General features: G+C 40.8%; 1 protein-coding gene across 1 annotated transcript; it reads left to right on the top strand.

Annotated features, from left to right (window-relative positions):
* The first annotated feature begins 925 nt into the window (after positions 1-925).
* On the top strand, positions 926-27,891 carry ALAS2 (5'-aminolevulinate synthase 2). Its single transcript, XM_055338883.1, has 11 exons — positions 926-1,002; positions 6,388-6,583; positions 7,237-7,359; positions 8,192-8,302; positions 11,067-11,289; positions 11,890-12,074; positions 17,556-17,735; positions 21,086-21,250; positions 21,799-22,067; positions 23,526-23,688; positions 27,472-27,891. Exons 2-11 carry the CDS (start codon positions 6,403-6,405, stop codon positions 27,633-27,635), a joined length of 1,764 nt encoding a protein of 587 aa, XP_055194858.1. The 5' UTR covers positions 926-1,002; positions 6,388-6,402; the 3' UTR covers positions 27,636-27,891.
* The last annotated feature ends 20 nt before the right edge of the window (positions 27,892-27,911 follow it).

Here is a 27,911-nt window from a genome sequence, read left to right as displayed (position 1 = left end):
GCAACTGATGAATCACCGAGCTCTATCCCTGAAACTAATAGTACATTCTATGTTAACTAAATTGAATTTAATTTAAAAAAAATTTTAAAAAGAGTGTGAGTTCTGAAATGTGAAAGTTCCAGAACCAGACTGCTTGGTTTCACAGTGGAGCTCTGTACTTAGCTGAGTAATTATCAGTTAGTTACTTCACATCTCTGAGCCTCAGTTTCTTCATCTGTAATATGGGAATAATAGCTTTTATCTCATAAGGTCCTTATTGGGGTGGGCTAAATTAATTCCTGTAAAGCACTTAATGAAAGGTCTGGTGCACAGTAATCCAATTAATATTAGCTGTTATTTTTTTGAACCAGGCTCTGTTCATATTGTTTTCTACAGATTATGTTTTTTTTTTTTATGATAGTCACAGAGAGAGAGAGGCAGAGACACAGGCAGAGGGAGAAGCAGGCTCCATGCACCAGGAGCCCGATGTGGGATTCGATCCCGGGTCTCCAGGATCGCGCCCTGGGCCAAAGGCAGGCGCCAAACCGCTGCGCCACCCAGGGATCCCCTACAGATTATGTTTTAATTTTTTACAATGGCCTAAATGTAGTCTATGGAAGCTGTCTGTTTGAGGCCATTCCCACTTGTCCTATAGTTGCTTCTGAGTTTTATTTTCTTTCTTTTATACAAGGAAACCAAGGATCAGAGAGGTGGTTTTTCTCAAGCTGCCCTAGGTATATATGGATTATCTGATTCCAAAACCTAGCAAGCTCATTTTACTACTCCAGAGGGAGAGGAGAAGGAAAATAGGGGAGAGGCAGTGCTAAATGAAGGGGTTGGGTGACAGGGGACTACACTAGGTTTTATCTCTAGCAAGAGCCTGTGATACCTTTGGGGCCAACGCAGAGCCTGGCCAACAGAAGGAGAGAAGGGTGGAGTTGAGCCAAGGGGGAAGGGATAAATGCCAGGCTCTTACCTACAGCACCCACCCGTCATTCGTTCGTCCTCAGTGCAGGGCAACAGGTAAGAGTTGCTTTCAGTCTGGGTGTGCTCTTTCTGGTCTACTGCCCACCTCAAGCCTGCACATTCTAACTCTCTGGTCTGACTAGATCTGACTTTATTCCTTAGAATCTGTCTCTCTGACATTTTCTTTTTTCCTCCAATATCTTTTTTGTCTTTCCCTATTTTGGGCTTTCCTTTGTTTTGTCCTGCCTTTTTTCTCTCCCTTGTTATTTTCAGGATCATTCACTTCACTTCATCTGTCTCTGACACTCTAGCTTTCTCTTATTTTTCTTTGAGTTCTGTCTGTATATTCTTCTCTCATTCTTTTTTTTATTTTTTATTTATTTATGATAGTCACACACACACACACACAGAGAGAGAGAGAGAGAGAGAGAGAGAGAGAGAGAGAGAGAGAGGCAGAGACACAGGCAGAGGGAGAAGCAGGCTCCATGCACTGGGAGCCCGATGTGGGATTCGATCCCAGGTCTCCAGGATCGCGCCCTGGGCCAAAGGCAGGCCCCAAACCGCTGCGCCACCCAGGGATCCCCTCTTCTCTCATTCTTTGTCTCTCTTTCTTCTACTTGGCATCTCTCACTCTCTGTTTTCCTATCTTTCTATTCTTTTCCCTCTCTGTCAGAAAGATGTCTTGCTATTTCTTCCAGTAATTATCCATTTCTCCCTCACTCTGACTCTTCTCTGCTCAGCTGATGGCAGAACTCAGCAGGTCTGTGCCTAGGGGGCCAGAGGTAGGGAGAGAAAATAGAGGGAATGTGGGGATGAAGGGAAGGATGAATTGGGTAGAGAGATATTTGAAGGACTTAAGAATTGATTAGCATAAATAAGGGGAGAAGGATGAAGAGGAATGTTTTGTCACTAAAAGGGCTCTATGCTGAATGCCAATAGATTTGTATTCTCACTCTAATTTTCTGTGAGACCCTAGGCAAGTCATTCAGTCTCTGAAAAAAAGGGTGCTTGTCCTGTGATCTCCAAAATCTCTCCTAACTTTGATATTGTGGTCTTCTGAAATTTTGTTTCTAAAAATTTCGGGTTCTGTGATTCCAAGTATCTAAAATTCTCTGACTCTTTCATGACGCTGAGAGGATGCCAGGAGGGGAAGTAAGGTTTGATACATTCAATTCCGGACGAAAAGTGATCATCCCCTACAGACCTAACTGATTCTTGCAAAGCAATCCACAAAGAGGAGAGAGGGAGCAAAGAACATGGCAATGAGTGGTTTCTGGTTCTCTGCTGAAGTAGAGTTGTGGTTGGCCCCTCTGATCTCTAGGACTACATATTGGCTGCTGACATGAAAAGGGGTTTTAAGGTATAAGGAACACCTACAAGTAATGATCTGTCACTTGGCCTGAAATTTCACCATTATATCTTTGGTGGAATCTTTATTTTAAGAAGATCCTTGGCAAAGATTGCTACAAAGTGGATGCATAATTTGTTAAATTGAATGAATTAATGTTCACCAGTGCCTGAAATTCCACTTCAGTTAGAAATCTGTTCCTTTGCTAAAAGCACTTTCACAGTCCAAAATCAAATGTCCCAGAAAGGGGCCTGTTAGTGCAGCAGAGGGGATTAATATCTGGAGTCAGGCTCTCAGCCAAGAAAATATGTAGTAATTTTTGAATCATAGATCCATAGTGGTTAAGTTAGCAGGCCCTGAAGTCAGATTGCCTCGGTTTGAATCCTACTTCTCTTACTTATTAGCTCTGTGACCTGAATGGGTTAATTAATCTATGGGGAGCTCAGTTTCCTCAGGTTTGAAGTAAAGTTGATATTAGTGTCTACCTCATAGGGTTGTTGTGATAATTAAAAGAGTCAATGTATGTGAAGCATTACAACAATGTTTGACACAGTGAGTACTCTTTGTTTGAATATTAGAACCAGATGAAATTGATGAAGTGGGAAACCGAGACCCAGAGAGGGAAAGTAAAGAGCCCAAGTTCACATAGTAAGTTTTAATAGGGTAAGGATAAAAATCAGGATTGAGACAAGAATCAATTTTAGAGAACTATTCTGGTGTATAGACTAGTAAAGGTACATTCCTTGGATGTACCTTTACTTTCTCTACATAGAACTGTAGAAAATAGAAATAATAGTAACATTATTTTCAATATTTATTCTAAGATAAGCACTGTTTTATATACTTTATAGGATTATTTTACTGAATCTTCACAACATCCCTGTGAAGTAGCTTGTCTTTGTTATTATTTAAATTTTACAGATATAAGATGTAGAGAAGAGACAAAACTTTTCTGAGGTCCCAGAGCTAGTTAGTGGTGGAGCCAGAATTCAAGAAAGTCTGACTCCAGAGGTTGTGCTCTTAGATACACTAAGTTGCCTAAAATACTTTCTTAATTCAATTTCACTCACTCCAATCCCATGATAGGTAGGGGAGATGGAATGGAAACAGAGCTGAAGGTAACTAGACTGTAAAATTATGGATCATAAAGGTGGGCAGGGAGAGGGGGGCTGGGCAAATTCAAGGAAAGGAGAATCAGAACAGAGAAATTGCAATTGAAGCTTGAAAGAACTTGATAATTCAACAAATTCCAAAACGTATTCTATATTTTCTCAGGTCCCTGAAAATATCATGGCCAGAAGTTCCTCAGAGATGATGAATGGATTGAATTATATATGGGGTGGGAAAAGACCTTAATCCATGATCATCCCAAGGCAGGACTAGACTCTGCTTCCAATCTTGGAGGCTTTCCTTCCCATTACATATCCCAATGTTGTTGTCTTATTGTTGTCAGTGTTGATGTTGGGGAAAGGAGTTTGCAGGAGCCTAGAACTTGAACATCTTCTTTGCCTTCCTTTTCTGGATCATCCACCCATCCTTACCACATATTGCCAGAGGCAGTCCCAGCCAGATGCTCAATCATGATTCTAGAAAGGAGCTCTCCTTCCCTCCCACACCCTGGTCTCAGTTTAGGGAGTGGTGAGACTCCAACAATGATAAATACTGGGAGCTTTATCTGTGGTCTGCAGACTCAGCCCTAAGTGCTTTGGCCTTTGCAGGCAGGCAGGGGAGGGGAAACTGATATCTCCACATATGATGTAGGCATTGGATCCAATTCATTACCTACCATATGAAGTAGGCATAAATACCCTACATCTGACAGTTGATGAAAGCTAAGGCCCAGAGAGGGGAAGTGACTTTCCAAAAACATCTAACAGGTAGCTGGGAAGCTGAAATTTAAGTAAGCAAAGTTAACATTTATTGAAAATTTACTGTGTGTCAAGTATTGTTCTAACGGCTTAACATGAGTTTCATCTAGTTTTTTCAATACCCCTTGGCCTTTCCCAATTTCAGGTGTCACACACCCTGCCCTGATCTATGTTCCTATGACAGCCTGTGAATGTTGAAGGGAGAATGCTCTTAGATGAACAAGGGGAAGAGATTGCTTTGTGAATTAGGGGGAGGGGTATTGTTCCATAAGAAATAAAGGAGGAAGAAAAAAAAAAAAGAAAGAAAGGAGGTTACCATATAAGGAAAGGACTATGAGGTCCTCCTGTTCACTTTTCCCTTACAATATAAAGTCCTGTATAGTAGAGGTGCTTAGCTCTTCTGGTGGTGCTCGGGTCTTAGGCTTTCCACATTCCCCCATATCTCCCCTATTGTCCTGTCCCCTATTTTGTCTCACTTTCTGATGTTGGATCTCCAGTTTGCCCTTTTACTTTTTTTTAGATGTTATTTATTTATTCATAGATACACACACAGAGAGAGGCAGAGACACAGGCAGAGGGAGGAGCAGGCTCCATGCAGAGCCTGACATGGGACTCAATCCCAGGTCTCCAGAATCACACCCTGGGCCAAAGACAGGTGCTAAACCACTGAGCCACCCGGGCTGTCCTGCTCTTTTACTTTTAATCTATTTCTCCTACTCGTTCTTTGTCCTTCTCTATATTTCCTAGCCCTCCCTCATCCCAACCTTCAGCACGCCTTAACCATCTTTTCTTATCTATCCTTTTATCTTATCTCTATTCCTTTCTCTCTGTTGCTCAGTCTCTCTCATCTCCCCCAGTAGCATCAATCTCCTCTTACCCTAACTCTTCTGTGTTGCTCTCTCCAACCCCCAATATCTATGGAAGCATTTATCCCTTATCTTTGTGCCTGACTGATTCTCTGCTCCTGCTGGATTCCCACCTCTCCTGCACTCAGTTTTCTGAGTCTTTGTATTTTCTTGTATGTTCCTTTATTTCTCTTCATGTCCATTTTGTGTCTTGTCTATCTCTGCCTCTACCTCTGCTCTCTCTCTCTCATCTAAGTCTCTTTCCTTATCCTTTTGTATCTCCAAGAATCCTTTTTTCTGTTTTTCTGAACCTCCTGTTTTTCTTCCTTTTCCTGTTCATATCATGAGCCTATCCCTTTCCCTATGCTATTGATCTCTTTCTCTCCCACAATTTCTCTTCTTCTAACTTCACCACTACCACTGTACCTTTGTTTTCTCTCACTTCCCCCTTTTATCTTCCCCAGTTTCTCTTTTCTTCTATTTCCTTACCCTTCTTTTCTTTCCTTCACTTCAGTCCCTATTCATTCATTAATTTAATCCTAAATTCAACAAATATTTATTGAATGCCTATTTGTATTCAAATAGGTATGTGTATACCAAATGGGTATTTGTTATCTTTTTTCTGACCTGCACTCTGTCCCTTCTGTCCTATGTCTTATCCTCTTCCTCTTTCATTAGCCCTTAGGCTTGTTTCCCTAATCCCTTGGATCTTGTTTTCATCTCTTCTAACTGTTCTTTTCTAAAATCCAGGAGCAAGTTCAAAGACAGCAAAATACCAGTCTGGTGGCACATGGCCTGTAGGGCCTAAGGCCTTCCCTTTTGTCCTATTCCTTGAATCTACTTAAGCTGGAACCTGTGGCCTCAAGCTCCTTTTTCCTTTCTGGTTGGGCCTGTTCAGGAAACACTCTAAGCCAAGCCTCAGGAGTCCTAGCCAATGGCATCTGTTTGCATTATCAGAATGAATATTAACTTGACTAAGGGTAATATTCTAGAAAGACTTTTAACCTTAAGTGTTATCAAAGAGTTAGTGGTCATCAGTTCTCATCCTGCTACATACAATCATACTTCAGTAATCCTCACCATCATAGAAGGGTCAGTGGCAGAGTCTGAATCAGAATTTAGGCTTCCTAACCTTCAGTTGGAACTCTTTACTTTACCCCATTGTCTAATGGTCGTTGTCTCATTTCTTCCTCCCTGATGCTCTGTTGGTACACTTTGACATTGGGAAAAGTCTTACCATGGAAGGACAACGAGGGCATCTTTAAAAGGGGCATCATACATTGGGTGCAAAGCTATAGGCAAATCATCAAACACAGGAATGACCCTTGGCTTTTGGTCAGGCCTTCATGATGGATTCTTATGTCTTCCACATCTTCTGTAGGACTTCGGGCTCAAGATGGTAGTAGTAGCTATGTTGCTACAGTGCTGTCCTGTGCTTGCCCGGGACCATATAGGCCTCCTGGGCAAGATCATTAAGACTCATCAGTTCCTGTTTGGTATTGGACGCTGTCCTATCCTTGCCAGCCAAAGACCAACCTTTTCTCAAATCCACCTTAAGGCAACCAAGGCTGGAGGAGGTAAGAAGAAGTTTCTGGCAAATGATGGAGAATGTCTGGATCCTGCAGATAAGGTTCCAAGTCATACTGACCATCATTGCCTAATAAGTGGGAAGGCTTATGTGAAATGTGTCAAGACAAAATGAGCTGACCCCAAAACACATCTGGGTTCTGACTTTGCCAATATCTCTCAAGAGTGTCACTCTCATGCCCCTCATACTCTATATACTCCCAGTATTGCTGAAACTACTTAAATTTGCCTGGATGAATTCTATTGTCTCAAGCTTCTATGTCTTTGCACCTGTCACATGACCCTTACCCATACCTTTTACCAGAGTATCTCATACTTTTCATGTGACACTTAACGTGGGCATCATCTCCTCTCTGAAGCTTGTCTAAACTTCCAGCCTATCCATTTCCAATTCTGGGTCATGTTTCCTCCCTCTTTTAGACTACCACAGCCCATGTCCTCTCTCTTATCTCAGCACTGTTCACAATGTGTCTTCAGTGTATGCCACCTCTACCAGCCTAGAAGCTCCCCCAGCAAGGGACATTTTTGTATCTCTACCATAGCCTGAGATAGAGCTTTGGGATACAGTAGGTCTCAGTAATCATTGTTAAACTAAACTTATGGCTAGAAATGCATTGCCACTTACTCTCTTACCTTTGCACAGACTCTCCACCTTGGACCAAAAGCCCCTGTCCCTTTATGCTGTCAGAACTCCAGGATGGGAAGAGCAAGATTGTGCAGAAGGCAGCTCCAGAAGTCCAGGAGGATGTGAAGACTTTCAAGACAGGTTGGAGTCAAGTGCTACCTCATCCAAGCTCTACTCCTAATGCTTGAACTCACTTCATCACAGTCCTGAGCTAGGCTAATTCTAGGTCAACTAGTATGCATCCCATGATGGGAAGTCCAGTCTTTTCCAAGGAGACCATGGTAGGCAATGGCTTAGTGCACTGAAATGTGCCCTCCCCAACACACATAAATGCAGAGGTTCTTGTAACTTTAAGCCATTAGTCTAAAATGAGCCCTCTAGAGCTCTGCCTCCTCTCTCCCGAAAGTGGTTAATGGATTGCAACAGTCTGGGCTCCCACATTTAAGCAATACCACTCTACAACAATCTGGATTTGCATGAGAGTAAGTGTTGGAAGCAGGTACAACTTTTAAAAGGATATGAAGCCCCAGGTCAACTCAATTGGTGCAGACTATTCAAGAAAATCACACTTGAAATATGGCCACACTATTGACATTTTTCATAGGCCCTTTTGGGATATCATTAAAAATAAAAATTTCAAATTTGAATTTTAATGACATTCGGAAAAGAGGAGTAAGGTACAATGTCCTGCATATACCTCTTACGTACAAGATTCAAGGCAGCTGCCCCAGTTACTTTACCCAAGGGAAAATTCTAATGGGGAAAATAATACCTTATGGAAAGTGCCTGACACTAAAGTTTCCACTTGGTGAGATGAGTGGGGGCTCACTTTGCAGAATATCTCTTCTCTCTACAGGCTTCTCTACTTCATAACCTTGAATTTTCATGTTGTATTGAGTTTAAAGAGGACAGCATATGCTTTCTTTTTTTCTCCCCTCTATTCATGGCCAATGAATCTCACACTCTCTGTCAGACCTGCCCAGATCCCTGGCCTCAACCAGCCTGAGAAAGCCATTCTCCAATCCCCAGGAGCTAGAGCTAATTTCAGAGAAGGTCACACACCTGGTTCAGAACAACATGATTGGTGAGTTTGTTCAGGTGGAAATAAAGGGGGGTAGGAATGTGGAAGGAGTGCTAAAGGGGCTTCTGAAACAGTAGAATAAATTTCAAGGAAGTACTTTGAAACCAAAGGGAGTCTGGGTTTAAATTTTAATTTAAAACTTGCTGGATCAATGTTCTTTGGCAAGTAAGTCAGTTTCTTTTAGTGGAATTTTAATACTTGCCTCAACAGGTTATCATGAGGAAGAAATAAAATTAGATTTATGGAAGTGTTTCTAGCTGTTTTGAGGCCTCAGTAAATACTACGTTTATTCCTATTATTTCTTGTTCATACTTCCCTCAAAAATTCATCTTTTACCGATAGCCTTTTTCCCTTTTCCCCTTTCTTGTATGTGTTTATATTGATTATTCATAATGCAATTTGCCTTTTTCTAATATAAAAGGAAGATGATTAATTGTATTTTTCAACAGATATAGGAAAATATAGAGGGGAATTTAAATCACTCAGACTTCCGCCATCCACTATTAACTTTTCATATTTTTTCCATATATTTTTCCATGACTAATAACACACACACACACACACACACACACAGACATACCTCCTATGCTTCCTTCTACATACATGTTTTTATTAGAAATGTGATTTTATTATACTGGTTTTGTTATCCTTTTTTTTTTTTTGGAGTTCAATTTGCCAACATATAGCATAACACCCAGTGCTCATCCCATCAAGTGCCCCCCTCAGTGCCCATCACCCAGTCACCCCACCCCCTGCCCACCTCCATTTCCACCACCCCTTGTTCTTTTCCCAGAGTTAGGAGTCTCTCATTGGTTTTGTTATCTTGCTTTGTTTACCTAACAGTATGTCATGGGCATCATTTCATGGCCCTAAGCATAGAGATGCATAATCATTATTTAATGGTTGAATGGTTCTATAAGCATGGATGCAACATCGTTCAGTTAATCAAGCATCTATAATGCAGGTTATTATTTTCAATTTTTTGTGCTTTATTCTGCTTTATAGTGTATGTTTTATTTTATGTACATATAAATGTACTCAAATATAATACATAATATTATCTTAGACCCATAATGGTTATACTAGAGATTATTTAGCTATTCCTCTATTGAGTTGCTTCCAACTTTTCCTACTACAAATAGTGGTGCAACAAAAAACTCTGAGTGTACCTCAGCATGGACATAGGTAGGGTTTTTTTTTCTCTAGGATAGCATTAAGAGGTGAAAAATCTTAGGGTGTAAGGTTGTATACATTTTTAACATTAATAAACATTGCCAGTTAGCCCTCCAAAGTGGTGTACTAGTTATCAAAGAGAGTATTCATATTCTCACACCCTCTCTAGCACTTGATATCATCAGACTTTTACATCTTTATCAATATTGGTGAAAATTTGATTTTGCAGTTTGGTTTTCCTTAAGAATCTTCTACATTTATTAAATTTTCTATTTATATTCTTTGCCCATTTTTCTAGTGGGTTGAAAAGTTTTCATAGTAAGTTTTTAGAGGTGTTTTTCTTTTTAGAGAGGGAGAAAGGGGGGCTCTGAAGGACAGGGAGAATCTTAAGCAGGCTCCATGCCCAACACAGAACCCAAAGCAGGGCTCAATCTCACAATCCTGAGAGCATGACCTGAGACAAAATCAAGAGTCAGATGCTTAACTGACTGAACCATCCAGAACCCAAACTTTTCAGAGTTAAAAAAAAAGTTCTGGATATCAATCATTTTTCTCTGTTAAAAATACTGCAAGTATTTCTCTAGGTATGCCAGTATTTTCATTTTAAAAATTCTTGATACATATTTCTAAACATCCCTGCAGCAAAGATGTTACCAGTTTAGATCCCTACCACATCAGTTGTCATCTGCAACAATCATGATTTCTGTCTCATGTTTAACAAGTCCATTGGCACACGTTGTTTCCATTTATCCTGAAAATAGTATTGCTCCATTTGATAGTAGTAGCAGTTTTGAAAGTAAACTCTAGGTCACTTATTTGTAGGCCACTTTCTTGCTGCATAACCTTGGTCAAGTTACCTAACTTGTCTATGCTTCCATCTCCTCATCTGTAAAATGCAAATACTAACAAAACTCTCCACATAGGGCTGTTACGAGGAATACAAGAAATAATATTTATAAAGTTCCTAAGAGAAGGCATTACATATAATAGGCACTCATTAAATGTTGGTTATAATAATATAATTAAATATTAGCTGCTGCTACTACTACTACTACTATAATTGTAATAATACTACTATGTACCAGACATTAATTTGGCTGTATTACATTCTGTTTATCATCAAGTGCTCGCAATTCTCCAAGAAGGTATTATTAGCCCCATTCTACAGGTGAGGAAATTAAAACTAAGAGAGAGGATTCATGACTTGCTCAAGGTCACATAACTAGGAAGTGGCAGAGTAATGACTAGAAACCAGATCTGTTGATACTGTTTCCACTAAAACTAGAAGTAGTGATTTCAGCAAGAAGGCAACCACAATAATCTTAAAAAAAAGAGAGATGGCCCTGCCAGGGGCAGTAAATCTGAGTGAATGTATGAATAATTTACTGAGCAACTGAGCAATTGAGAAAGCAAAGGAATCACTGAATGAAGTCATGGAGAGTTACTGTGGCTCAGTAAGTTGATGACTGATCAAATAAATGAATAAAAGGAAAGAGAACTGGAGAACTCAAAATCAACTACGTGGATAAAATATGGACTAATCAGGAAGTGATTTAAAAATGAATTCTTTTCATCTCCATTTCTACTTTGGCAGGAAACCATGTTTTTGGTTATGACCAGTTTTTCAGGCACAAGATCATGGAGAAGAAACAGGACCATACCTACCGTGTGTTCAAGACTGTAAATCGCTGGGCTGATGCATACCCTTTTGCCCAACACTTCTCTGAGGCATCTATGGCCTCAAAGGACGTGTCAGTCTGGTGCAGTAATGACTATCTAGGCATGAGCCGGCACCCTCGGGTCTTGCAAGCTACACAGTGAGTAGTAAGATCTGGGCCATGAGCTGTGGGGACACATACAAAAAAGAATCAAAGCCACACATGGAAGGGAAAAGCAGAGCGGCAGTGGAAAACTGAGTTCCACCTACCACCCCTTTTGTCCATGGTCTTCCAGTGTATCTAACCCTCAAATATGAACCATGTCAGTCAACAAACCATGATTTCCAAATTATTGATTGTCCAGTTCTATGGAGAAGATGGAAGACCAAGCAAGGCCCACTTTCCATGAGCTCTTACTCTGGTTACAGAATGAATATTGCTAGAGATAGTGTGTGACATCCTCTAGAAGGTCTTCCTAGCTGTTCTTTTTTTTTTTCCTTTTTTTTTCTTTTTTTTTCTTTTTCCTAGCTGTTCAACTATCTTCTCCCTCCATCCCTGAGTGCCATCCTCCTGAGAAGGAGGACCTATATCTCCTCATTGTGTCAATCTTGCCCTCTATTTGATTACATAGGGCACAGCTCATATAGGATAACTAAATCAACACTGACCTCCATCAATGAAGAGAAACCTGCCCAGTTCCTTGGTACCTGACAAGGGTTTTTCCCTCCCCTTGTCCTCCCTCTGTTTTCTCCTGGCCAGGGAGACCCTGCAGCGTCATGGAGCTGGAGCTGGTGGTACCCGCAATATTTCAGGTACCAGTAAGTTTCATGTGGAGCTGGAGCAGGAGCTGGCTGAGCTGCACCAAAAAGATGCAGCCCTGCTTTTTTCTTCCTGCTTTGTGGCGAATGACTCTACTCTCTTCACTTTGGCAAAGATCCTGCCAGGTAAGCCTAGGGTCTGAGTTCTGTTCAAGGTTGGAATCTTGCACTATAGCATGCAGTCTCCTTGCCTTCATCACCTTTTCCCTCTATTCTGAGTTCACTTGCTCCCATTGCCCTTCCTTCTTACCCACTTTACGTATCCTCAACACTGGATGACTATATCCCTCTCATTTCTCCCCTTCTTTAGTTAGGCTGAAGAATACTACTAAGGAACATTGCTCAACTCCACAGAAGAGTAACACTGTAAATTTATCACCCCCTCCAAACTTAACTGGGCCCATAACACCCATAAATACTTCTTTGGTGTCTCCATACTAGCTTTTTTCAAACACTCTTCTGTTTTAAAACCTGTGACTATCTCTTCCTTCATTCTTAGCAAATAACCTCACATCTCACATTGCAAAGAAAACAGAAGCCACCAGAAACTCTTTTAGCTTAAAGCCATCAAACCTACAAACTTATCTGATTTTTCACCTACCCTTCTTTCATGCTTTCCTTTTACAATTTGAAGGCATATCTCTTCTGCCTAAAGCCAATCCTTTCACTGTGTAGTAGATCCCATCTGCACTTAATCTTCTCAATCTCCCACTCTCTAGCTAATAATGTCCTCAATCATATGCCTATTGTCATTCAATCACATCCCCGACCACAGATGAATATAATTCTCCACCTTCTCCATGCCAATCCTAGGCACATATAATTAGCCAGGTGGAATCCAGTAAAAATTCATGGTCCCAAACTTGTACCAGGTCCTCTATGCTGTCTAGCGATCCTGTTTCCAAGATCAGCCTTCCAAATCTCCAGGGCAGTTTTGCAACACCCCTCCACCCATTCTGCTCAGCCTTCCCACACTTCCACCTCACCCTCAACCACAGCAAATAACTTCACCTCCTTCCTCACTGAAAATAGAAGTTCTCAAGTAGCAATGTCCTCAACTCTTTAACACAAACTATACAAACTCACAAACATCCCTACATGTACTCTCCTCACTTTTTCTCTCCTGTCACAATGAAAGAGGTGCCCTGTTTCTTGTTGACTTATCCTTTTGCTGGTGCTCTGTGTCTCATTCCCCTCTACCTCCTCAGAAAATTTGATCTATCACTTCCTTCCCTTCTTCTTGCATCTTCAGCCTCTCCTCTTTCAACATGCTAAAGTCTCTTTCATCTAAAAAAGAAAAAAGTCCTTTCATCACTATCTAGCTACTGCCCTATCTATCCCCTTCCTACAATAGACCAACTGCTTGAGAGAAGTCTCTACACTTGCTATCTACTTCCTTACTTCCTGTTGATTCTTCAGCACACTGTAAACATTTCTACTGTTTCTGAGAAACTTTTTCTGAGAGCATGCATAACCCCAACTAAATCCCAATACCTTTGGGAATTTTTTCAGTGAACATCCTCCTCAACCATTAGAATTAAACTTCTTTCCATTTCTTCTACCACCATCCTAGCTTAGACCAACATCATTTTCTTGATTTCACCTTTGCCCTCCTATATTCTATTCTTCACAACAGTCAGAAGAATATCTTTATAAATGCAAACTTATTTTTGTTACCCCCTGCCCCAAACTCTTTAATATATTCCCATTGCCCTTAAGACCAAACCTAAACTTTTTATCATGGCTTCTAAAGCCCTCAATAATCTAGCTTCTACCTACCTCTTCAGCATCATCTTTGATACTCCTCCTCTCACTCTTTTGTTCAGTAATATATTCATTTACTCACTTATAAATCAGTAATTTGTTTATCCATCAATTAATTCAAAAAATGTTTAATTAGCATCTACTGTGTACTTAGATTTATACTGGGTACCAGAGACAGAAAGATAAAATATGTTATTTCTTTCAGTTTTGTTGGTTATTTCCTTCACTGTGCAGAAGCTTTTAATTTTGATGAATTCCTAATACTTTATTTTTGCCCTTTTTTCCCTTGCCTCAGGAGACATATCTAGTAAGAAGTTGCTATACCCAATGTCAAAGAGGTTACTGCCTATGTTCTCCTCTAGGATTTTTATGGCTTCAGTTCTCAAATTTAGGTCTTTCATTTGTTTTGAATTTATTTTTTGTATGGTATAAGAAAATTCAGTTCTTCTTTTGTATGTTGCTGTCCAATCTTCCTAAAACTATTTTTTTTAAGATTTTATTTATTTATTCATGAGAGACACAGGGAGAGAGAGGCAGAGACACAGGCAGAGGTAATAGCAGCCTCCATGCAGGGAACCCAAAGTGGGACTCGATCCTGGGACTCCAGGATCACGCCCTGGGCCAAAGGCATGCACTAAACTGCTGAGCCACCCAGGCGTCCCCCCATCCTTTTTTTTTTTTTCCTAACACCATTTGTTGAGGAGTCTTTTTTCCCATTGAATATTCTTTCCTGCTTTGCTGAAGATTAATTGACCCTACAGTTGTGGGTTCATTTCTGGGTTTTCTATTCTGTTGCATTGATCTATGTGTCTATGTTTGTGCCTGTACCATACTGTTTTAATCACTACGGCTTTGTGGTTTTTTGTATATTTTTTTTATTGGAGTTCGATTTGACAACATACAGTATAACACCCAGTGCTCATCCCGTCAAGTGCCCCCCTCAGTGCCCATCACCCAGCTTTGTAACACAACTTGAAGTCTGGAATTGTGACACCTTCGCCTTTGCTTTTCTTTTTCAATGTTTCTTTGGTTATGGGGGGTCTTTTGTAGTTCTATACAAATTTTAGGATTGTTCTAGCTCTGTGAAAAAATGCTATTGACAGAGATTGCATTAAATGTGTAGATTGCTTTGGGTAATATAGATATCTTAATAATATTTGTTCTTCCAACGCTTGGGCATGGAATGTCTTTCCATTTCTTTGTGTCATCTTCAATTTCTTTCATCAGTGTTTTATAGTTTTCAGAGTAGCAGTCTTTCACTCTTTTATTAGGTTTATTCCTGGGTATCTTACTGTTCCTGGTACAATTGTAAATGAGATCAATTCCTTAATTTCTCTTTCTGCTGCTTCATTATTAGTGTATAGGAATGCAACAGATATCTGTACCTTTATTTATATCCTGTCACTTTACTGAATTGATTTATCAGTTCTAGCAATTTTTTGGTGGAGCCTTTGGGTTTTCTATATAAAATATCATGTCATGTGCAAATCATGGAAGTTTCACTTCTTCCTTATTGATTTGAATTCCTTTTATTTCTTCTTGTTGTCTGATTGCCATGGCTAGGACTTCCAGTACTGTGTTAAATAACACTGTCAAGAGTAGACATCCCTGTCTTGTTCCCGACCATACAGGAAAAGCTCTCAGTTTTCCCCCACTGAGGATGATATTGGCTGTGGATAATTCATATAAGGCCTTTATTATGTTGAGGTATGCTCCCTTTAAACCTACTTTGTTGATGGTTTTTATTATAAATGGATGTTGTGCTTTGTCAAATGTTTTTTCTACATCTATTGAAATGATCAGTTGGTTCTTATCCTTTCTTTTATTAATGTGGTATATCACATGGATTTGTAAATATTGAGCCACCTTGAAAACCAGGAAAAATTCCACTTGATCATGGTGAATAATTTTTTAAAAAATGTATTGTTGGATTTAGTTTGCTTGTATTTTATTGAGAATTTTTCCATCTATATTCATCAGGGATATTGGCCTGTAGTTCTTTTTTAGTGGAGTCTTTATCTGGTTTTGGTATCAGGGTAATGCTAGTCTCATAGAATGAATTTGGAAGTTTTCCCCTCTTTTCAATTTTTTGGAACAGTTTGAGAAGAATAGGTATTAACTCTTCTTTAAATGTTTGGTAGAGTTTGCCTGTGAAGCCATCTGGCACTGGACCCTTGTTTATTTGGAGTTCTTCTATTACTAATTCAATTTATTTGCTGGTTATTTGTCTGTTCAAGTTTTCTATTTCTTTCTGTTTCAGTTTTGGTAGTTTATAATCAACAAAAGTAAAAGGCAGGGGATCCCTGGGTGGCTCAGCGGTTTAGCACCTGCCTTCCGCCCAGGGCATGATACTGGAGTCCTGGGATCTAGTCCCGCATCAGGCTCCCTGCATGGAGCCTGCTTCTCCCTCTGCCTGTGTCTCTGCCTCTCTCTCTCTCTCTCTCTCCTCTCTCTCTCTCTCTGTCTCTCCCTGTCTCTCATGAACAAATAAAATTTAAAAAAGTAAAAGGCAATCTATGAAATGGAAAGGATATTTGCAAATAATATATCTGATAAAGAGTTAGTATCCAAAAATATAAAGAGCTTATAAAACTCAACATCCAAAAAACTATTAATCCAATTTAATAAGTGGGAAGAAGTCATGAATAGACATTTTTCCAAGAAGATATACAGATGGCCAACAGACACATGAAAGGGTGCTCAATATCACTGATCATCAAAGAAATACAAATCAAAACTACAAATAATATGTCATTAACATATAAGTGTCTGTAAACTTATATGTAGAAGGATATGGGAATAGATGTATATTTAACTCATTGAAGCTATACTATGTATAATGTATCTTTCAAGGAGCATCTTCTTTCACTAAGATATTAGTGTTTGTAAATGTATTTGTAGAAGCATATGGGAATAGCCATATGCTTAACTCATTGGAATTACACTGTGTATAATTTGTGTCCTTCAAATACCATCTTCTTGCATTAACAACAACAAAATTGTGTGATTCTTGCTCTCAACAAACTCCAAATCTACTTTCCTTCATGGCAGGTCCCCTAGAAAGTCATGCCCGATTTTCTCAGTTAGAAGTGATAGCTTTTCATTAGAGTAACTAATGAAAGTCCAGAATTCCTTGATGGCAGTGCAATTTGGGGGGAGCCAAGAATCAGTCCCCTCCACCAATATCCCGCCTCTACCTGTCCTCCCATATTTGTTCAGTGAAAAGTTCTATATTCCTCAGGTCCTAGGGAAAGGTCTTCCCCTTTGTAGACCTTAGCTTCCTCACTTATAATAGTTAAGGAACTGAACTCCATGTTTACTAATGTTCTGTTCTGCTCTGACATTCCATGAGCTTATGATTCAAATAGAAAATCTTATAAGTATCTACTCTGTAACTATAAGCAGAAGAATGATACCTGGAAGAGGTCGGATTTCATCTAGGCCAGAAAGAATGTAGTATCAGTCCAAATCAACAAGTCAAGTCCCATTCCCTGGGATAACTCCTCTCCAAGGCTTGATCTTATGTATCTGGGAACCCAGACCCTGCCCTCAAGAAACTCTAGAGCTTCTTGGGAAATTAAAATTTCGTCTACCCCCAAGGTAGTCAGTGCCAGATCAGGCTAGAAAAGATTGAAGGGAAGGGTGTAGGGGTCAGAATTTCAGGGCAGGGGATTTCTTTCAAGGGAGGAAGAGGTGTTACAAAGGCTTCCAAAGGAGACGGAAGCAGAACAGGGTCTTCAAAGGGATGGCTGGCTGGCTCTCTCTACCCCTGTCAGGTCAGCCCTGAGGTTGAAGTGGAAATACTGGAACAGAAGCTTAAGGAATATGCGTCTGGTTCTTCAGGTTGTGAGATTTACTCAGATGCAGGGAATCATGCTTCAATGATCCAAGGTATTCGCAACAGTGGAGCAGCGAAGTTTGTCTTCAGGCACAATGACCCTGACCACCTGAAGAAACTTCTAAAGGAATCCAATACTAGGACACCCAAAATTGTGGCCTTTGAGACTGTTCACTCCATGGATGGTATGTATATAATAAAAACCATGGTAGCAATGATAATAGCTGACATGTATAGAATTTGTTTATATGCCAAGCAAAATTATTAGTATTTTATTTTATTTTTTTAAATAATAAATTTATTTTTTATTGGTGTTCATTTGCCAACATACAGAATAACACCCAGTGAAATTATTCGTATTTTAGACATATTAATTTGCTTAATCTTCACAATAATTCCATGGAGTAAGTTCTATTATTTCTATTTATTTACATGGGGAAACTGAGACACAAACAAATAAAGTAACTTGCTCAAGGTCATACAGCCAGTAAATGCCAAAGCAGCTATTATACTGATTTTACAGGTTAAGAACTGATGTTCAGAGACAGTACCCAACTTGTTTTGGTTGACTCAGTAAATTGGTGCCAAAGTATTTGTACCCTAGAAAGTATTATTCCAATTCCTTCACATAACACTCCCTCCATTAGAAATGCTATGAAATCAGTCATTCTAGTGTCTGGTTTCTGCAATGAAAAATTTTAAGAACCATTGCCTGGGAGTTCTTTCAGGGTCCAGTATGAAGCATTGGAATCAAAACATGTTTTCAAGTGAGAGAGACCTGGGTTCAAATCCCACCTCTGGCACTTACTTGTTCTATGATCTTGGGTAACACCTCAACTCCCTGAGCCTCAGTTTTTCCCAACATAAAATATCTAATAGTAAGAATTAGACAATGGAAGTCATTCCATTTATTATTATCTAAATAGAAATAAATGACCTTAACCCTCCTACCTCTTTTCTTCCCCCAACTGAAACAATGTCCAAACATTCTACTGCTACCTATCTTGAGCAGAAATCATGTGTTTTAGACATCGCCTTGTGGATTTATTAAATAAACACTTCTCACTTCATTTAAATTTGTTGTTTTTCCAACTGAAATAAAGGAGAGTCCATAGTATTACTTGATTTGGCTAACATAAGTGTCATCAGTAACACGTAACTGTGATGCACAGGCTATGGAACCAGGCTATTCATGTTCAGATCCCAACATGACAGCTTATTAGCTAGGGCAATTTTCTTAATTGCTCTGTGTCTCAGGGTTTTCTTTATCTTTCTTTCTTTCTTTCTTTCTTTCTTTCTTTCTTTCTTTCTTTCTTTCTTTCTTCTTTATTTCGTAAAATGGGGGTTATAATAGAGTAGCCGTGAGAATTTAGTTGATATATGTGAAAAATTTATTATTGTGCCCACTTCCACATTTCTACAACTAGCAACAAAGTAAAACTATCCCATGATTATATTTCTACTGCTGAGACTACTGTAATTCATTATGTCTCTAGTGGAAACCATGTTGGGATCATTTTACTTCCTTACATTTGCAAATGAATGGCTCCTTATTTTGTTGGTGGACACTACTTAAACTATCAATTTGAGGGCTAAATTTCTTCCATTGAAATTATGCTGGAGGGATCCCTGGGTGGTGCAGCGGTTTGGCGCCTGCCTTTGGCCCAGGGCGCGATCCTGGAGACCCAGGATCGAATCCCATATCGGGCTCCCGGTGCATGCATGGAGCCTGCTTCTCCCTCTGCCTGTGTCTCTGCCTCTCTCTGTGTGACTATCATAAAGTAAAAATAAAAAAAATGAAATTATGCTGGAGCCATTTCGCTATTTGTCTTGAGCTCCACCTATTGTGATTTTCTTCCCTTATGTTGTTCTGAATTGCTCACATTTTTTTAATTTTATTTATTTATGATAGTCAGAGAGAGAGAGAGAGAGAGAGAGAGAGAGGCGGAGACATAGGCAGAGGGAGAAGCAGGCTCCATGCACCAGGAGCCCGATGTGGGATTTGATCCTGGGTCTCCAGGATCGTGCCCTGGGCCAAAGGCAGGCGCTAAACCGCTGCGCCACCCAGGGATCCCTTGCTCACATTTTTTAATCCTGGTTTGGAGCCCCAGTTTCCACCTGAAGAACTTTCTTCTATATTCCAACTCCCTGCACCTCAGCATTTTCCAGATGGGGAATGACAGAAAGTATAAGTTCTTATATATGCAGAGTGGCCACAAAGTCTATAGATGAGATTCACAGCTATTTGAAGACATTATAGACAATTATCAGCATAGAAGATGTCCAGAATAACATAGGAAAATGGTAAGTCTGTATGAAAAATAGTGAGGAGCAAACATTACTTCTAATTCTTCCATCCAATAGATTGAGACTGAGCCTGTGGGAGGGCTCCTTCAGATAATAACATTGACAGAGATGAGAGAGAAATGCATTCCCACAGAGACACAGAAAAACAGAGGCTCAAAGAAACTCAGAAAGAGGGACGCCTGGGTGGCTCAGTGGTTGAGCGTCTGTCTTCTGCTCAAGTGGTGATCCTGGGGTCCTGAGATCAAGTCCTGCATCTGGCTCTTCACAGGGAGCCTGCTTCTCCCTCTACCTATGTCTCTGCCTCTCACTCTGTGTCTCTCATGAATAAATAAAATCTTTTTTTAAAAAAAAAAAAGAAGAGAAACTCAGAAGCATATAGGTACAGGGAAAGAAAGTCTGAAGCAGAGAGAGAGGTAGCCTCTCTCTGTGTGTGTCTCTCATTGATAAATAAATAAAATCTTAAAAAAAATAGTGACAGAAATCCAGAAAAACGGAGACAGGGAGGACCACTGCAGTATAAAGATATTAGCACCTGCCTGAGGGGATGAGTTGGCTCTGAAATCAGGACTGCATTAACCTGGAAGAAAAAGTTACTTTTTCTTTTTTTTTAAAGATGTTATTTATTTATTCATGAGAGAGAGAGAGAGAGAGAGAGAGAGAGAGAGAGAGAGAGAGAGAGAGGCAGAGACACAGGCAGAGGGAGAAGCAGGCTCCATGCAGGGAGCCCGATGTGGAACTGGATCCTGGGACTCCAGGATCACGCCCCAGGGCCAAAGACAGGCGCTAAACCACTGAGCCACCCAGGGATCCCCCAAAAGTTACTTTTTCAATTTATTAAAACAAAGGCATCAAATGGGCCAGTGCCAACACAAAGTGGAAATACACAGACTTGTGGGAGTGAAGAAAGGAAGCAAAGAGAGGCTGGAAAATAGCTTAAAAAAGAAGATAGATACTGTCAGAAGTAAAAATAGAAACACAGAGGCAAACCTTGATTACAAACTAGGGGAAATACACACACACACACACACACACACACACACACACACACCTTGAGTGGGCATGAGGTGGAGGCAGTCAACAAATTTAAGGAAGTTTGAAATAGTCCCAGCCGAGTATGCACATCCTCGCCCTTTTCCAACCCAAAATAGTTATGGGTCACAAATTCCACACTGGAGATGAGGCTGGGGAAGCATTGTGATCTCCTACCTTTCTCCTTGGCTTTTCTCAGGTGCCATCTGTCCCCTTGAGGAGTTGTGTGATGTGGCCCATCAGTATGGGGCTCTGACTTTCGTGGATGAGGTTCATGCTGTAGGGCTATATGGACCCCAGGGTGCTGGGATTGGGGAGCGTGATGGAGTTATGCACAAGATTGACATTGTCTCTGGAACTCTTGGTGAGTGCCTTGGGATGCCCTTATATATAATCCAGTAAGACCCTTTCCTTCCTCCTCCCCAAAGCTATAGAAGTTATTTGGGTAGAACTCATAGCCTCAGGCTATGGAACTTCTTGGATTCCCTCCTCCCACTCCTACCCCACTGTAGAGTTGCTGAGAAAGTCTGGGAGGGGTTTTTGAGAATAACCCTAAGTAGGGACAAATAGCCAGGTTCAGTCAGTACATGGAGAGTTGTAGTTCTAAATTCCTCCCCCACTCCAGCCCCAACCTTCATTTTAGTTCCACTTTTGGGACTAAACAGCTAAAGGTCCCCACCCAGCTACCACCTATCTCATCACTGCATGTGGCAGGCCTTGGAAGTCCTATCTCAAAGCAGCAGAACTATCAGCTGTCTGTACTGTCATGGACAAGAGAGATAAGCAGAGGTCTGGGAAAGGAATCTGGAACTCCAGCTTCTGGTGCACATCTTCATGTTTATCTGGACATAATCCTGTCCCTTTAGAGACTAATTATGGGCTCTGTGCATATCCTCCCCCCATTATCTCCAGGTAAGGCCTTTGGCTGTGTGGGTGGCTACATCGCCAGCACCCGTGACTTGGTGGACATGGTGCGCTCCTATGCTGCCGGCTTCATCTTTACCACTTCACTGCCTCCCATGGTGCTCTCTGGGGCTTTAGAATCTGTGCGGCTGCTCAAGGGAGAGGAAGGCCAAGCCCTGAGGCGAGCCCACCAGCGCAATGTCAAGCACATGCGCCAGCTACTAATGGACAGGGGCCTTCCTGTCATTCCCTGCCCCAGCCACATCATCCCCATCCGGGTGAGAGCCCCACCCTGACCATTATCCTACCCACTTATCTTTTCTGGAGCCCTCCCACACCCAGCAAACCAACACCAGCTCCTCTGATCAATTCTTTACTTTCCTGTTAACTACCCTCATTTCCAGCTATGTTACCCTTTTTGAAAAATCATCAGCCATTCTGGATTAGTCACCTCTTTTTGCATTAGCTATTATCTCATGATTATTAGACTGTCCTGACCCTCACAATATTGGGTACCTGTGACCTATAATTCAGTGCTTTTGAAACTGTGGGTCAAGACCACTAGTGGCAAAATCAGTTTAGCAAGTTATGACTAGTATTAAAAATTAAAATAGAATTGAAAATGTTGTAATACATCACAAATAGAGAAGGTAATATTTTATGAAAATGTGTTTCAATTTTATACATATGTATATGCACACATATGTGATATATGTGGATGTATAATCAGTCATGATATGAAACATATTTCTTAAAAAGAGTTGAAGTAAAAAATATTGAAGTCAGAAAATAGAAAGTCAAAAACCATGACAAGGTGCTATTTTGGATTCCTAATCATGTTTGTTTACTGCCTTTAAAAATGAACTGCTACTTCTTTCTTAACATCTATTTGTGTGTGTCAGTATGTCAGAGTGTGGTAAAGACACTTTTTTTGTAACGGTTTTGTGAATGAGAAACAAATAGTCACTGCTTGGGCTAATTCAATATTCCTTTTTGGGGATATTGGGAGACTATTTATTATTATTATTATTATTATTATTATTATTATTATTATAGCTCAATTTGTCAACATATAACACCCAGCGCTCATCCCGTCAAGTGCCCCCCTCAGTGCCCGTCACCCAGTCACCCCAACCCCCGCCCACCTCCCTTTCCACCACCCCTTGTTCATTTCCCAGAGTTACGTGTCTCTCATGTTGTCACCCTCACTGATATTTCCCACTCATTTTCTCTCCTTTCCCCTTTATTCCTTCGCTATTTTTTATATTGCCTAAATGAATGAGACCATATAATGTTGTCCTTCTCCAATTGACTTACTTCACTCAGCATAATACCCTCCAGTTCCATCCACGTTGAAGCAAATGGTGGGGAGACTATTTTTGAATTTTTTTAAATTAACCCAATGACAACACCCTAGAGGTAGCTTGGGGAGGGTTCACCTTTTTACTCAGAATGAACTCAAGTTAACATCTAGGTAAAACCAGTGTGCTTGCTCTGCAAATACTTTCAAGACCAGGTACCTAGCACCACCTCCATCCCAAACCCTTCAAATTTAATTGTTGCCTCTGAGCAACTCCTTGATAGAAATTCTGGAGCTGCCACTAAGCCCTTTCTGAAAAAAAATCTGTCTCAAACTTCAGTGATGTTCATTGAACTGCCTCCCTCCACCTGTTCAATGGAACTTTGATAGTGGGGCCAGGGTAGCAGATACTGACACGCTTTTCTCCTGAGCCCAGGTGGGTGACGCAGCACTGAACAGCAAGATCTGTGATCTCCTGCTCTCCAAGCATGGTATCTATGTGCAGGCCATCAACTACCCAACTGTCCCACGAGGTGAAGAGCTGCTGCGTCTGGCACCCTCCCCTCACCACAGCCCTCAGATGATGGAAGACTTTGTGCGTAAGTCCTCAACATAGGTGTCTATAGCACTCTCTTTCCCTTCAGCCCCAGGATCTGAATAAGTTGAGGGAATGAATTCCATTCAGTTTAAAAGTATATTTCCAGAATATCTATTGTGTGCCAGACTCTAAACTGGGGTAATAAAAGGATGAGAAACACTTTCTAGATTCATAAAGTTCCAATTCAGATGAGCCATAGCAGACACAATGACTGTAAGAGGTGATCAAATTTCAACAAAGAGTGCATCAGAGAGTTGTGGAAACAGAGAGAAGAGGCCTGACCCAACACACAGGATTCAAGACAGGCTTCCTAGTGGAAGTGACACCTGAGCTGAATTTTATGAGAGTGGTACTGGACCAAGAGAATAGTGTGGAAGTGGTATTCCTTGCAGAAGGAAGAGCATAAAGAAAGGCAAAGAGAATGATGTGAACTAGCCTGAGATATATCAAGAACAATAAGCAGGTGTTACTGAGATGTAGAGTAGTAGGAATGGAGTAGAGGAAGGAAGTGCCAACCTATGAGTCTACAAAGACAACACAAGACAGGGATTGGATTGAGAGGTTTGTAGAGCTACAGAGTAGCTTGGGTTTTATCCTGAATGATGCCAGTTTAGTCAATTCACCTAAAGTTTACTGGATTCCCACTGGATGCAGTTTTTAGCACAGGGCCTGGCATAGAGCAAGTGTTCATTCCAAGTCTGTTGGACAAAAGACATGTAGGCAGCTGACAGTCTAGAAAAGGAGAGAGACATAGACATAGACAGTACTGGTCCAGGGTGATGAGCTACAGTGCTCTGGGAGCTGGAGAGAGTAATCACTCATGGCTAGAGAAAGTAGGAAGCGTGAAGTTAGGAAGGTTTTGTGGGTGAGGAAGTTCTTGTGCTGCACCTTGAAGTACATATGGTATAGTGCAAGGGCATTCCAGAATAAGGAAATTCTGTGAGCAAGGACCTAGAGATGGGAAAACAGAAGACATGCATTGGCAATAGTCATTCTGTTTGGGGCATAGGTAGCATGAGAATTCAAGGAAGATAAGATAGGTAGGTGCTATTCATTCAAAAACGTTAATTAATGCTAGCCAACATTTATTAAGTACTTACCATGTGCCAAGCACTGTTATAAACTTTTTGCATGTATTAACTCATCTAATACTCATCAGACCGAGATGCTATTATTAGCATTTCCATTTTATATATGCGGAAATTGAGGCATAAAAATATATAGTAACTGGTCAACCAAGGTCACACAGCTATTGGATTTGAACTGGGGAGTCTGTCTCTACCTCTACAGTCATAACCAGTAGTCAGGTCCACTGCCTGAGCTGATGATCCAGACTCCTGGACCTTTGGCTCAGTCCTCTAAGTAGCTCTGGCCTTTAATTATGGAGCCCTCAGTATTCCATTCTCTGAGTGTCCACTTATGCTGAGCTTTTCAGTAAAGAAATATGACAGGCATTTACCATGCCTCCACCAGTCCTTTAAGCCCACAGTCAACCCATCCTGAAATCCTACAAGTGGTCTCTACAGTCTCTCTCAAATCTGTTTTTTGCTATTGCCAGTTTTTGAATACATGTCAATGTGATTTCTTCCTAATTTTCCTGCTTCTCCCTTGATCCCTTCTGTTCTCCAGAGTGACCATCAGAGGGATATTTTTTTAAACATCTGGCTATATACTTCCCTTACATAAACCTCTTCCTGTTTCCCATTTGCCTAGACTAGAGCAGTGGTCTCCAAGGTATGCAAGATGACCCATAGGGCGAGGCAGGTCATTAGAATTTTTCCTTTTTTTAATCTTAAAAATAGGAAATTAGACATAACGAACTGATCTTTAACATATAGACTGACAATTATACATGTATCAGTATATAAAAAACATACGTAAATTAGAGGCATGTGCTAAAATGTTTGTACTGATAGATTGTACAGTCCAAAATTTAGAGACCACTGTAGAAGCCTGTAGAAGTTGAAGCTCCTTGGCATGGCATTCAATGCCTTAAACATGGTGAACTCTATGCCCTCACCTCTTTTCTACATTCATTTTAGTTCTCCAGGTCCACTGAGTGACTTGTAAACCCCTTATTTTGCTCTACTTTCTTACCTCTGGTACTTTCCTCCCTTTTTATTGGAATGCCCTCCCTCACTCTTTCCTCTGGTGCACTTTTTTTATCTTCTAGACTTAATTGGTCATCCTTTCATTCATTCTTCCAACAAATATTGAGTATCTACTGTGTGCTAGACACTATTCTAGGTGCTGGGGATCCAGTAGTAAACAAAACAGACACAAAATCACTATCCTTCTGCAGCATATATTCTAGAGGAAGGAGATAGTCAAAAACCATTAAAAAATAAGCAATGCATAAGCATGGTAGTTTTAAGTATTATGGAAAAAAATAGAGCAGGATAAGGGAATAGGAAGTGCTGGTGGGGAGGGGTTGGTTTGGAAGAGGGTTGTAGCATTAAATAGTGTTAAGACTAGAGATCATTGAGGGGACACTTGAGCAAAGCTATAAAGGTAAAGGAATTAGCTGGGCAGATATCAAAGGGAAGGTCATCCCAGGCAGAGAGATCAACCTAAGGCAGGAAGACCCTGTCACAGGAGTATTCCTTCTATACTTGAGGAATAGTAAGGAGATGATGTGGATAGAGTGGTATAAGCAAGAGGCAGAGAGAAAATTGAGTAGTGAAGGGAAATGTGAAGCTACACTGTGTAAGGTATCCTCCCATTGGAAGGATTTTGGCTTCAACTCTGAAAGTCTTTTGAAGGATTTGAGCAGAAGAGGAACATAGTTGACTGAGGTTTTAACAGAACTGGTCCAACTTCTATGTTGAGAATAGACTGAAACAGAGAATGAGTGGAAGCAGAGAGATCCAATTGGGGGCTACTGTAATAATCCAAGTAAGAGAGGATAGTGATTTAAACCTGATGATGGCATTAGAGGTGAATGAGAAGTGGTCTAAATTTTGAAGGTGAAATCAGTAGTCATTTTCTGATAGATTGGAAGTGTGGTAAGAGAGAAAGAGAAAAATAAAGATGGCTCTAAAATCTTTGGACTGAACTAGAACTGCCATCAACTGAGACAGATGGGGAAGGCTGAAAGTAGACTTGGTGGAAGGCAGGGAGATCAGTAGCTCAGTTGTGCTCATGTGGTTAGAGATGTTGATTAAACATCCAGGTGGAGAAACAGAAAGGCAATTGGTATATACATGTCTAGAATTCAGAAGAGGGGTCTGAGCTGAGATGAAAAGCTCAAAATCAACATATAAATAGTATTTATAGCCATGAGACTAAATAAGATCTCCCAGGGAGTAAGCATAAAAACAAGGTCAAGGACAGAGCCCTGTCACACACCTGAAGCATTTCCAATAATGGGGTCAGGTTCTCTCCTCTGGGTTCCCACCCACTCCAGAACACCCCCCATCCCAGGCTCACAGGTCACAAATGATGACACCGTATGGCTATTGTGTTAACTTCATTAGGCTGAGTTTTCAAGCAAATGGATTCACTTCTTGGGTCACAGTATGTCCCGTACTTAAGCAGTAGTCCAGGCCAGGCCAGTACAGCTTTAAGTTGTGTCAAAGGAGTGCTTCCCAATCTTGTATACATTACAGCACTCATACACAAATGGTAACATTCATAGCACACAATGGAGCAAAGGTTATTTCTGGTTCTAAGGTATCATAGAGGCTTGAGGGGATCGTTATCTTGGCACATCTGTATTGTGACACTGGGATTAAAAGACCTAATCTAACCAATTCTTTCCTTCCCCACCCCTACCACCTTTTAGAGAAGCTGCTGGTAGCCTGGACTGAGGTGGGGCTGCCCCTCCAGGATGTGTCTATGGCTGCCTGCAATTTTTGTCACCGGCCTGTGCACTTTGAGCTCATGAGTGAGTGGGAACGTTCCTACTTTGGGAACATGGGGCCCCAGTATGTCACCACCTATGCCTGAGAAGCCAGCTGCCTCAGAGCCCCAACCCATGTGCACTGATCCTCTTCCTGTCCTCTGCTTTGTTGTGTGCCTCTAGCTGACTTCAGCCTGAAAATAAAGAACAAACTGCAGCATTTGTAGCCTTTTGTTAGACAGGAAACTGCATTATATCTGACTCCTTCAGACAAGTAGCAGAGCCATGAGGAAACCATAGGTCACTTGTTGGTCTGACCAATCCATTTTACTAATAGGGACACTGATCCAGAAAGAGGAAAATGGCAGCCAAAAACCACACAG

This window comes from Nyctereutes procyonoides, unplaced genomic scaffold (assembly GCF_905146905.1).
Source record: "Nyctereutes procyonoides isolate TBG_1078 unplaced genomic scaffold, NYPRO_anot_genome, whole genome shotgun sequence".
NCBI lineage: Eukaryota > Metazoa > Chordata > Mammalia > Carnivora > Canidae > Nyctereutes > Nyctereutes procyonoides.
This window is presented reverse-complemented; position numbering and strand designations above follow the sequence as displayed.